Source organism: Oreochromis aureus, linkage group 9 (genome assembly GCF_013358895.1).
Source record: "Oreochromis aureus strain Israel breed Guangdong linkage group 9, ZZ_aureus, whole genome shotgun sequence".
NCBI lineage: Eukaryota > Metazoa > Chordata > Actinopteri > Cichliformes > Cichlidae > Oreochromis > Oreochromis aureus.
This window is the reverse complement of record NC_052950.1, coordinates 34007716-34021170: the sequence shown is the minus strand read 5'-3', so window position 1 is coordinate 34021170 and position 13455 is coordinate 34007716. Positions and strand designations below refer to the sequence as shown.

At 40.3% G+C, this 13455-nt stretch overlaps 1 protein-coding gene across 2 annotated transcripts; it reads right to left on the bottom strand.

Moving 5' to 3' along the window:
• Positions 1–939: 939 nt before the first annotated feature.
• Positions 940–11203, bottom strand: LOC120442054 (zinc finger protein 883-like). Of its 2 annotated transcripts, none has more exons than XM_039617798.1 (5): positions 11182–11203; positions 7145–7741; positions 4370–4966; positions 2605–3201; positions 940–2031 (listed from the first exon to the last, which is right to left on the bottom strand). In XM_039617798.1, the coding sequence occupies exons 1-5, from the start codon at positions 11197–11199 to the stop codon at positions 1831–1833; spliced, it is 2010 nt and encodes a 669-aa protein (XP_039473732.1). In that variant the 5' UTR covers positions 11200–11203; the 3' UTR covers positions 940–1830. The 2 variants fall into 2 exon arrangements, with proteins under 2 accessions (XP_039473732.1, XP_039473733.1); XM_039617799.1 differs by having other exon boundaries at positions 940–2028.
• Positions 11204–13455: the final 2252 nt, after the last annotated feature.

Sequence of the window (13455 nt, the reverse complement as noted above, 5' to 3'; positions counted from 1 at the left end):
GCTGATAATCAGTGAACCTATGTGCAGCATAGTTGGTTGCAACTTATATCTAATACAGCTCGAAAGCTTCAGTCTCTCTTTTCTCCACACATAGCGGCGATCACGGAGCAGGTGGGTGGGACACACAGCGGCAGGATGCTTTCCCATTGGCCAAAACATACTGGGACTTGTGCATTTCGATTAGTTGGGCAGGCTGTCCATCTCTCCTCATATCTATCACTCCTTAAAGTGGTACCCTCATTTTATGTGGGTTAGAATTACTTGTTTGAACTTACCTGAATTAACTTAAGCTCATTGTTGTTATTGCTCATTGTTATAGTTCAAAAGGATTGTACGGGTATCAATTTTTTCTTATTTTATAGTTTTCACGGTGCTCAATGATGGCCAGAGAATGAGCCGTGTGGTGAGGAAATAAATGGCTGTACCTGTTAGACTCTTCTGTCGTTCTTGATGCCAAGGGCTGCTACAGTAAGTATCTGGGTCAACTGTACTAGGAGGGTTCACGTACCCAGATCCCACTACCTGCTGGTCGTTCAAGGCAGCCTGTGCACATCTATACCCCTACTTAATGTAGCTAGTAGCCCTTTACAGATCCATCCTGCTTTGTATCAGCAAACGTTGATAAACCACAAATGAAAACTTTAAAAAATTATTTTCCAAAATTAATCATTTTGACATCTTAAATACAAAATCAGAAGTTTTAATGCAAGTTTAAGGAAAAATAAAATATGTTAAATACCTTTCAACCTTTTGTCTCAAATATAAAACAGCAGACTGCACTTATATGCATCTTTTATGGGATTGTCCAAAAATGTCTAAATTCTGGCTCTGCATGAACAAGGAAATGAACTTGATACAAAATTATAAGATCTGTAAAGATCCGGATCAATTCTTACCACGGTTGCTGCATCTGAATAAAAATCTGGACAAAAAGAGATCCACGTTATTAAATAAGCTTATGTTTAATGTCAGGAGATGTGTTATTGAACTGGATTACAGAGCAGCCCCCCTACTGTAACTCAGTGTTACAAGGAAATTTTTCATAAATTTCAGGTCAGATTTTTAATAAGCTGCAGGAACCCTGTTCAGTGTGAGTGGAGAACAGCCAAGTCTCCTCCTCTGATAAACCTCCATCTGTGGCACTGAAAACAGTTCATCTGACTCTGACTGTAAACATGTTTCCATTTGTCACTTCAGTATTTACTCTGAAATACAGGAAATGAAATCACAGCTCAAACTTCTTCATCCAACTGCTGGAACAAAGCAAACCACTCGACGTGAGCTCTGAAGCAGAACAGTTTAGAAAGCTTAAAATCAGACTAGAGAACAATTTTCATTCATAGTTGCCTCATCAGATCTTTACAGGAGATTCAATTTGAACTCTGTGGAGCCTGATCTCAAGAGTTTTGAGTCTGACCTTGAAACCAGAAGAGGACCTTTGTCTCTTCATATTCACTGTGATGGGAGTGATTTCAGCCCTGAGTGATCACACTGATGTTTGCACAGAGCAGATAATGAAATGAATGTTTTGGCACATTGGTAACAGTGAAACAGTTTATTAGTAACGTGGGATCGTTTGTGTTTTGAGTATGAACTGAGATTCCTGAAGCTCTTGTCACACTGGTCACAGCTGTAGTTTCCGTCAATATGTGTACGTTCATGACGGCTCAGAGGATCTGATCGTGAGAAGCTTTTGTCACAGTGTCTGCAATTGTATGGTTTCTCTCCTGTGTGGACTCGTTTGTGTGTTTTAAGGTGACTTGCAGTAATGAAAGATGACCCACACTGATCACAGACGTACTTTTTAACCCCACTGTGAATGAGTTCATGTCATTTTAATCCACTTAATGTGGTGAAGCTTCTCCCACATTCTTTGCAGTAGTTCAGCTTGTCTCCAGTGTGTTTATGTTGATGTATTTTAAGGGTTTCTTGGTAACTGAAAGTTTTTCCACAAAGGTCATAGCGAAAGTCTTTCCCACCTCCACAGTGATGACAGGGTTGAGAACTGGATCCATCTGTGTCACTCTGCTTCTAAACAAAGACACAAAGACAGTGTAAGTCAGTCCTTCAGCATTTTTATCCTGAACGTCGCCTGAAATAAAGAGCATCTCTGCAGACGTCCAATTACATTTTACTGTTTCAGTTAAAAAACTCAGTTTACTGCGCTGCAATAACTACAATACTACCACCATAATACTACAGTAATAGTTGTTTCATGTTACAGCAACATCTGACTGACACTAAAGTACTTCTTTGCTAATATTTGCAGGGTACCAACACAGTGTTAAACTACGAATGTAACACTGCAATAATTCTAATACTGCATTAATAACACCGTAACTGTGCAGTTATAACACTCCGCTGACTGGGACACAAGAATAACACTACTACCCCATGACACTGCAATTATATTAAATTAGTATTTTTGACACTAATCTCTAAGAGTACTAAAGTTATAAATAAGCATTAATACTACTGCTACAATACCATTGTTATAGCTACTTTCCCATGCAGTAGAATTGCTAACATGCTAACACAGTTTAATGAGCAGAGTTGTTCCAAACAGTCAGGCTAAAATGACAAGATAACAATATAAATACATACCTCACAGTAACTGCACTTGTAGAGTCCCTTTCTGGTGTGGATCTGTTGGTGTCGTCTCAGGTAATGTGGAGATTTAAAAGTCTTCTCACACAGGTCACATTTATAAGGTCTCTCCTCAGTGTGGGTCAACATGTGGCGTTGTAACTGCATGTAAGTTATAAACTGTTTGCCACACTGATCACAGCAGTACACATCATGTCCGGTGTGAATGCGTAGGTGTGCATTTCGGTTCCCTATCCGGCTGAAGGTTTTTCCACAAATGTCACAGCTGTATGCCTTAATTCCAGAGTGGGTAACTAGATGCTTCTGTAATTGGCCACTTTGAGTAAAAGCTCTGCCACACTGATCACAGCTGTACGCTTTAACTCCACTGTGGATGAGTTGGTGTGTTTTTAGGGTACTCTTCCAGGAAAAAGTCTTTCCACACAAGTCACAGCTGAACGGTCTCTCTCCAGTGTGGATGACCTGATGCTGCTTTAGTGAAGTCTTCAAAGTAAAATCCTTCCCACACTCGTCACAGGTGTGTTTTTTCTCTCTCTTTCTTCTGTGAGGTTTGTCGGCCTCCTGAGAGCGCTGACTTGTCGCTCCATGTTGGTCCTGCAGTGACAGAGATACAAACAGAGGCAGTGAGTGAAATGCAGTCGTGGAACAAACTGAACCTTCAAACTCCCTCCATTAACACTAGTTTTAAACCTCAAGGTGGAGTGTGGCACCAAACACCTTAAAGGTCTCTTATCCCCACCTACTGGTAGTAGAAACACATTACATCCAACCTGGTGTTAAAAATAACTCATGACTGTTCAAACGTTTCACTGTAGAAAACATTGGATTAATTTTTGATTAAAGGCGATTAAATGTCATTCATTTTCAATCTATATTAATCGCATTTCAATTTGCATGAGCAAAAAAACACACAAAAAAGGGAAAATATACACACTTAAAAATAATTCATGACTGTTTAAACACACTAAAATCATTTTTCCCTTTTCTTCCCCCTTACTTTTACTCCCCACATTAAAAGAAAGACTTTGTACTCATTACATTTTCAGAACAGTCTTTTTACTTTTGGTTTGAGGAATTTGAGGGGAGTTATTTCATCACTAAGGGCATCAAACATCAAATCACTTTGAGCCTGAAAAGTAACCCATGAAAAACAATCCTGATCATGTATTAATCACCAGGGTATGAAACATAAAAAGATGAAAGAGGCAAAACTGTGAGTCATAGTCAGGAGTTAAAGTGAGACGTTGTTCTTCTTTCTTTTTTGCACAGCACCTGAACAAACAGGTAATTTCAAATGTAGTGTTTCTATCAACAAACATCAGCAAACACACAAACTGTTTGTGTGCAGTTTGTCTCACAGTGTGTTGACGGCTAAAGGTCCAGCTGCTGTACATCACAGGGAGAGAAAAGAAAGAGAGCTAACTTCACTCAGAGATGGAGAAAGATAAGACACACAGGACAGGAGAGGAAGAAGAGAGGTTAGATTTAAAGGGAAGGACTGCTCAGTGGGATTTGATCAACTGCAGATTAAAGCTTACATGTAAGTCCTCATGTGTTGAAATCAGATATTGGGTCTGTACATGTGACATTATGTTTTTTCAGATTGTGAAACTTGCTGCAAAACAATCAGAGGCAGATTAACTGTGCCTCAGATGCAGCCTTTTCCATGCAGTAGAATTGCTAACATGCTAACACAGTTTAATGAGCAGAGTTGTTCCAAACAGTCAGGCTAAAAAGAAAAGATAGAAATATAAATACATACCTCACAGTAACCGCGCTTGGAGAGTCCCTTTCTGGTGTGGATCTGTTGGTGTCGTCTCAGGTAATGTGGAGATTTAAAAGTCTTCTCACACAGGTCACATTTATAAGGTCTCTCCTCAGTGTGGGTCAACATGTGGCGTTGTAACTGCATGTAAGTTATAAACTGTTTGCCACACTGATCACAGCAGTACACATCATGTCCGGTGTGAATGCGTAGGTGTGCATTTCGGTTCCCTATCCGGCTGAAGGTTTTTCCACAAATGTCACAGCTGTATGCCTTAATTCCAGAGTGGGTAACTAGATGCTTCTGTAATTGGCCACTTTGAGTAAAAGCTCTGCCACACTGATCACAGCTGTACGCTTTAACTCCACTGTGGATGAGTTGGTGTGTTTTTAGGGTACTCTTCCTGGAAAAAGTCTTTCCACACAAGTCACAGCTGAACGGTCTCTCTCCAGTGTGGATGACCTGATGCTGCTTTAGTGAAGTCTTCAAAGTAAAATCCTTCCCACACTCGTCACAGGTGTGTTTTTTCTCTCTCTTTCTTCTGTGAGGTTTGTCGGCCTCCTGAGAGCGCTGACTTGTCGCTCCATGTTGGTCCTGCAGTGACAGAGATACAAACAGAGGCAGTGAGTGAAATGCAGTCGTGGAACAAACTGAACCTTCAAACTCCCTCCATTAACACTAGTTTTAAACCTCAAGGTGGAGTGTGGCACCAAACACCTTAAAGGTCTCTTACCCCCACCTGCTGGTAGTAGAACCACATTACATCCAACCTGCTGTTAAAAATAATTGATGACTATTTAAACACTCTAAAATCATTTTTTCCTTACTTTTACTCCCCACATTAAAAAAAAGGACTTTTTACTCATTACATTTTCAAAACAGTCTTTTTACTTTTGGTTTGAGCAATTTGAGGAGAGTTATTTCATCACTAAGGGCATCAAACATCAAACCAATTTGAGCCTGAAAAATAACACATGAAAGACAATCCTGATCGTGTACTAATCACCAGGGTATGAAACATAAAAAGAGATGAAAGAGGCAAAACTGTGAGTCATAGTCAGGAGTTAAAGTGAGACGTTGTTCTTCTTTCCTTTTTGCACAGCACCTGAACAAACAGGTAATTTCAAATGCAGTGTTTCTATCACAAACATCAGCAAACACACAAACTGTTTGTGTGCAGTTTGTCTCACAGTGTGTTGATGGCTAAAGGTCAAGGTTATTATCGTTAACTAAAACTAACGAAATAACGAAAACTAGAAGTGAAAAAACATTTTCGTTAACGGAAATAAAAATAAAAACGAAAAAAGGAAAACTAACTAAAACTGTAATATGTGTTCACAAAACTAACTAAATTTAACTGAATTTATAGCAAAAATATGTTTAGTTTTCGTTGATGTGTGCGTGTCATACAATAGTCAAGGGTAAAAAAGAAGTTTAGTTTCCAGGTTTTTTTTCTTGCTGTGTCTCATTATGCCAGCAGGTGGCAGTACGTTAGTCGAGTCGTCTGTGTCGCTGCTCCGTCCACGCGCAGAATCATGTCAGGAAAAGTCTGGAGAAAGCGCCAGAGTCCAATTTGGGATTACTTTGAATATGACTGTGTTTTGGATAAAGCAAGTGTCTTGTAGTGGAACGAGACAAATTATGAGGGACATTTCTAAAGGGAAAAAAATCCCACAAACCTTAAAGTGCACTTGAAAAGCTCACACAAGAAGGCTAACCTAGCCTAGCTTACCTGGAGAAGGTAAGGGAGCACGCCCAACCCTCATCCCCAGAAACAGAAGCTAACACCAGGCAAGGCAGCGTGATGCATCCCGAGACAACAGGACTGGGATATCTACATAACTGTGTGAGTCAATTGCCTTCAAAAAGTTTATCAATTCACTTGAACCAAAATTACGAACACCCGGTGCTGCAAGAGTTAATAGTCCCATTGCGGCCAAGATATACATTTTATAGTTGCCTGGTGTCAACGGTTGTTCATCTGCCCTAATTTATTTATTTATTTATTTATTTAAAGAACCCATAGGTGGGAATGTGAGTTGTCTGTCTCTGCGTGTTAGCCCTGCGACAGACAGGTGACCTGTCCAGGGTGCAGGGTATGGTAGCTGGAATAGCAACATACCCATGGATAAGCAGAAGAGAATGACTGATATGATGAAACTGGGATTTTGTTACACTTAATTATTGCAAACACAACTAAAACTATAACTGAAACTAATCAAAACTAAACTGAAACTAAGGATTTTCAAAAAAATAAAAACTAAACTAAACTAGCAAACAATTGGTAAAAACTAATTAAAACTAATATAAAATTGAAAATCTGAAGTCAAAACGAAATAAAAATAAAAACTAATGAAAATTGCAAAACTATTAAAACCCTGCTAAAGTTCCAGCTGCTGTACATCACAGGGAGAGAAAAGAAAGAGAGCTAACTTCACTCAGAGATGGAGAAAGATAAGACACACAGGACAGGAGAGGAAGAAGAGAGGTTAGATTTAAAGGGAAGGACTGCTCAGTGGGATTTGATCAACTGGAGATTAAAGCTTACATGTAAGTCCTCATGTGTTGAAATCAGATATTGGGTCTGTACATGTGACATTATGTTTTTTTAGATTGTGAAACTTGCTGCATAACAATCTGAGGCACATTAACTCTGCCTCAGATGCAGCCTTTTCCATGCAGTAGAATTGCTAACATGCTAACACAGTTTAATGAGCAGAGTTGTTCCAAACAGTCAGGCTAAAAAGAAAAGATAGAAATATAAATACATACCTCACAGTAACCGCGCTTGTAGAGTCTCTTTCTGGTGTCGATCTGTTGGTGTTGTCTCAGGTAGCGTGGAGTTTTAAAAGTCTTCTCACACAGGTCACATTTATAAGGTCTCTCCTCAGTGTGGGTAAACATGTGGCGTTGTAACATTGCATGTGTTGTAAACTGTTTGCCACACTGATCACAGCAGTACACATCATGTCCGGTGTGAATGCGTAGGTGTGCATTTCGGTTCCCTCTCCGGCTGAAGGTTTTTCCACAAATGTCACAGCTGTATGCCTTAATTCCAGAGTGGGTAACTAGATGACTCTGTAAGCTGCTACTGTGAGTAAAAGCTCTGCCACACTGATCACAGCTGTACGCTTTAACTCCACTGTGGATGAGTTGGTGTTGTTTTAGGGATTCCTTCCAGGAAAAAGACTTTCCACACAAGTCACAGCTGAACGGTCTCTCTCCAGTGTGGATGACCTGATGATGTTTTAGATTAGCCTTCACAGCAAAATCCTTCCCACACTCGTCACAGGTGTATGTTTTCTCTCTCTTTCTTCTGTGAGGTTTGTCGGCCTCCTGAGAGCGCTGACTTGTCGCTCCATGTTGGTCCTGCAGTGACAGAGATACAAACAGAGGCAGTGAGTGAAATGCAGTCGTGGAACAAACTGAACCTTCAAACTCCCTCCATTAACACTAGTTTTAAACCTGAAGGTGGAGTGTGGCACCAAACACCTTACAGGTCTCTTATCCCCACCTGCTGGTAGTAGAAACACATTACATCCAACCTGGTGTTAAAAATAATTCATGACTATTTAAACACTCTAAAATCATTTTTCTTTATTTTCCTTACTTTTATTCACCACATTTTAAAAAAGGACTTTCTACTCATTATATTTTCAAAACAGTCTTTTTACTTTTGGTTTGAGGAATTTGAGGAGAGTTATTTCATCACTAAGGGCATCAAACTGATTTGAGCCTGAAAAGTAACACATGAAAGACAATCCTGATCGTGTACTAATCACCAGGGTATGAAACATAAAAAGAGATGAAAGAGGCAAAACTGTGAGTCATAGTCAGGAGTTAAAGTGAGACGTTGTTCTTCTTTCTTTTTTGCACAGCACCTGAACAAACAGGTAATTTCAAATGCAGCATTTCTATCAACAAACATCAGCAAACACACAAACTGTTTGTGTGCAGTTTGTCTCACAGTGTGTTGATGGCTAAAGGTCCAGCTGCTGTACATCACAGGGAGAGAAAAGAAAGAGAGCTAACTTCACTCAGAGATGGAGAAAGATAAGACACACAGGACAGGAGAGGAAGAAGAGAGGTTAGATTTAAAGGGAAGGACTGCTCAGTGGGATTTGATCAACTGCAGATTAAAGCTTACATGTAAGTCCTCATGTGTTGAAATCAGATATTGGGTCTGTACATGTGACATTATGTTTTTTCAGATTGTGAAACTTGCTGCAAAACAATCTGAGGGAGACTTACTGTGATTTAAAGGCTGCATGAAGATCCTCTGCAGGTTAGTGCAGGATAAACAGGTTAGTTTGCTGAACTGTGATGGATTTAAAGTAAAGAACAGTGTGTGACTGGTGCACAGTGACTGTGGTGCTCATGTCAGAGTTAGATTACATCAAGTGGAGCAGAGATTCATTTAAACTGAAGCTCATGATGCTGACATTCATTCACTGAGTTCCACCTTCATACCAACAGTATAGTGTCTAATATAAAGACAGTGTACTGTCAGTGTAGAGGATGGAAATCAGCCAGGACAGCTCATGAAACATCTGCTGACATCTGGTTGAATTCAGTTGTGTACATCCACAGAGAGCAGCAGGTCAGCTGATCACAGCCTGTACTTTAAGAAAATCTACTGGAGCTCTCAATAGAAATTATTGTGAGCTGTGATTCTTTTCCCCACGCTGAGCCACTACAGCTGATTTTAGGGTTCCCACCTGCTCAATCCCACTTTAACCTCTTCCCTGCTCATGTTCCTGTTTAGAGGCAAAGTCGCCCTCTACAGTGTAGGCAACAGAAAATACACTTATGTTTTATTTTCCTTCATTTTCTACTTAACTGATTCAAACAGAGTACCTTTATTACAAATAAATAGTTTGTATTTAATCTACTAATCTTATTTTATTATTACATTAATAAAGCACAAGGTTCAGTTAGCTTTGGATAAAAACGTGGTTAAAATGTTCATCAAGGAGCTACTTTTACTTTTTTACTATGATTACATTTCAGAGCCTGTACTTTTTCACTGTTACTTAAGTAAAGAAGGTGAATGAATACTTTTACTGAAGTATTTCTTAACACTTGTATCTGTACTTCTGCTTAAGTATAGAGTAAATGTACTTTTGCCTCCTCTGATAATTTCTATAATATTATTTATATCAGTGATGGCCAAATGAAGCTTTCTGAAACACTGAAGCTTGTATTGAAAAAGGTTCATTACTCAAAGCTTTTCAACACAGTCCTCTTTGGTGACATCTGCTGGCCAAAAATATGAAGAGCAGCTTGAATCTACAAATTATAATAAAGAGCTTCATTATAATTGCCCACTCTACAGAGCTCAGCTGGCAGCTTCTGTTTAATATCATGTGACAGTTCTGTCTGATATCGGGCTGCTGTTGTGGTGCTTCGAACGTGTATTTTTGGGGATGATAAAATAAATGTTTTGTCTATTTGATGAAAAAAATATTTTTTTTAATGAATAAACCTTCGTTATTTTACTACGTGCTGTGGTGTGGTCTCTAAAAACAACATAATATACAACACAGTCATATAACAGGTTGGGAGTATGAGAGTTTTAGACGTGACTAGTGGTGCAACGGATCAAAAATCTCACGGTTCGGATCGGATCACGGTTTTAAAGTCACGGATCGGATCAATTTTCGGATCAGCAAAAGTAGAAAAGAAAGACCAAAATTCGACTCGCCGTTTACTTATTTAAGTATTTTTTGCCTATTAAAAAACATTCAACTGAAGACTCATTCCACGCACTTATATAAAAACTAATTAAGGTGCAATATGGACATTATGGACCATGCTGGGCAGCCTCTGCATCCTCTGCACACAGCCATAAACAACCAGAGGAGTCTGTTCAGTGACAGGATGCTTCTCCCAAAGTCAAGGACCAGCAGACTTAAAAAGTCCTTTGTCCCACAGGCCAACAAACTGTTTAACTCCTCGCTGGAGGGGAAACGGGGACAGAGGAGAGGGGAACAAGTAGCTGTAGTGCCTTTTCACTGTGCAATAGTTTTTGTTAATACCCAGCGGTGTAATAGACTCACAATACTTAAAATGTGCCGTTCCCTTGTATTCTTATTCCTAATTATTCTATTTATCCCTTTTGTATTCTCTGTATTTATATATGTGTATATTTGGTATATTTCTGCTCACTTTCTGCAACTTCTGTCGGTGCTACTGGAAACGGAATTTCCCGGAGGCATAAATAAAGTTTCATCTAATCTAATGTAATCTATAGGGCGGTGCAGGGCTTTGTATCTACCACTCCGCTGTGATATAACGAGTAGTCACGGTCACGTGGCTTTCCGCAGCACTGGAGCTCCACCCATTTGCCTGGGACAGTTCAGCCATAACTTTAAACTTCTCCTGCTCATACATGCTCGGGACGATCTTGTCACTGAAGGGGACGCGCAACGAGATATCATAGCGTGGCTCAAGCACGTTCATCATAGTTTAAACCTTGTTTTGCACAACAGAATACAGCCTCCCGTCTGCAGCTAAACACCCCATTAGCTTTTGTAATAGCTTTAGCCCGGTCGGACTGGGCAGCAAAGGGCTGCTTAAATGCCGCAAAGTCCTCTGATCCTCACTTGGACCGCCAGCGCTGACCATAACTACCGCCTGACAGACTGACCACACGCACCATACACATACTTTTTTTTTCTTTTCCGAATCTTTGGATCACGTGCGTACCGAACCGTGGAGTGGGATCGGTTCGGATTTCAGATCAACCGTGATCTGTTGCACCACTAGACGTGACTGATTATTTGGTGAAACTGTGATATTTTCCTCACCTTCTGTGTTGAGCTCATTGTTTCCTCTGTAGTGACTCAGCTGAGTCCAGATGGCTGAAAATGTTCCTCTGCTGCTCCGTCAGATTCTTCTCCTCCTGCTGATCAGCTGGGACACAAAACAGATCTTTGTTAGGCTCCACACTGCACTGAAGAGTCAAAGTGTCTCATATGTTCATCTGACAACACAAAGTACAAATTTCACTCTGATTGCTTGTAGAAATCTTGTGAGACGTGTTGTGCTGCAAAGTGAGGGAACTCTCTCACTCACTTATACTTCAGGAGGAACTTTGTGACATTGGCTCTAATATTCTAAGCAGCCCTTTACTATGACAGGGCCAGAAAGTCATATTTGAAGGTTTGGGAGAAGGACCATGTTAAAGGTGGATTGGGGTTTATACACTTTGTTCTGATACAGGTAAGGCTGTAAGCACATATGTGGGAGATGTACACGACACCACCCTCAGCGTAGTCCAGTAGATCTCAAAGAGGAAGCACTTCGATACACAGTTTTATATGTCAGGGTTCACGCCGCTTCATGCGTAAGCAGATAACATAACATGCGCCAGTGACGGTGAGTGACAGTTGTCTGCAACTCCTTTTATAGTATTGATGTTTGTTCCTCACTAACGGTTTCAACACTCTCACCCCCATCTGTTTCCTGTTTCTCGTTGTGAGGCCCCATGATCGTATATGACACATCCTGAGTCCATCCTGTTCTAATCTGCGCAGGCACGTATGCAGTTACAAGCAAAACACTACTTTAAATGTCTTCCAGTTTAAACCTTCTATCACCTCTTGATTAATATGGCACTTATTTAATATTGCAACATTTATATTTCCCACAGTACTGATGGTCATTGATCAGTGGTTTCAGTGCTTTCCTTCCTGCTTTGACTGCAGCTGTGTTTGACACAGGAAGACTTTATTACATTCTTCACGATTATACTTTATTCTTTTTCGGGTGCAGCTTTAAACCTTCACATGATTCAAGTCAACCCAACAAATCAATCTGAACGATCACAGGTGGGAAAACCTCTGTAGACAAAATTAAACCCAACGTTTCATTAGTTTTTGTTAACATCTTCCTGTGCATCACTTTACAGCAGCCAGACTCATTAAAATGAGACTTTGTAGGAGTTCACTTCCTCTCATGTGTTCATCCACAGCAGCTGGACAATAAAGTTTATTGTGACCCTGATACTGCAGCAGATCGCTCTCATCCATTTCCTGTTATCACTTCAAATAGAAATGAGGCTGTAGAGGTTTTGTGCAGGCAGAAAAACAGCTGCAGGGACAATGAAAAGACTTTTCTGCTCCAACTTCTCCCAGCATGCTGAGCTAATGATTAGTTGGTGTTTTTCTCCAAACACTCTCTCACTCTTCTCTCAACGTGTTGACAATAAACTGTGAACAGACACCGAGGAGAGCAGCAGAAGACCTCATTCAGGAGCTAAACTCAACATGAACTGAACTCACAGTAAAGTTAGCTCGGTGCTTACCTTTAGATGAGCCCACAAACCGAGAGAAACTCCGCGATGAAGCTGGAACTCTTTCCAAACACAGGAAACAGATCAGGGAGCAGAGACCCACGTGGTTCACGCTGATCTCAGCTACGATCCAGGAGACAAGGGTGGGCAGATCGATGCAGATATCGATCCAAACGTTGGTTTAGTTTGTTTTATTATCCAAATTCACTATTGTACTCGTTTAGGAAGAAACGGTAGCTCCGTCTGCGTAAACTGTGTCCAGTAGTGATGTTCGATTCGTGAACGAATCGTTCAATACTCGAGAATCACTTTACGGACTCGTGAATCGTGATTCACAGCGCAACTGACTCACTGACTCATCATTGTTGCGGTTAGCAAACTAATTCCATTAGTAGAAAGATATCTAGCTTATAATTAAAATTGTGGGGAAAAAAAACAACAGCCAGTTTCCTAACAAAAACATTTCTGCTCTGAACTGGAAGAAACATAAAAACAATAAATAAACATAAAAACAATAAATGTCTCACATTTTGTGGTTGCCGCAAAATGTTGTACTGCTTGAAATTCCGTCTCCACCGTTGCTCGACACTGCGTGTATAGAGCAGGTAGTGCAACAATAGAAAAATAGTTGCGGGACTGCGTAGCGTTTGTCTAGGGTGTTGATCATTTTTCTAAATCCCTCGTTTTGCACAGTGTTGATGGGAGCCATATCTTTGGTCAGGTGATAAGTAATAGCCTCCGTAATTTCTTTGTGCCTGCGGGAGTTCGACGTGTATAGTGTTACCGC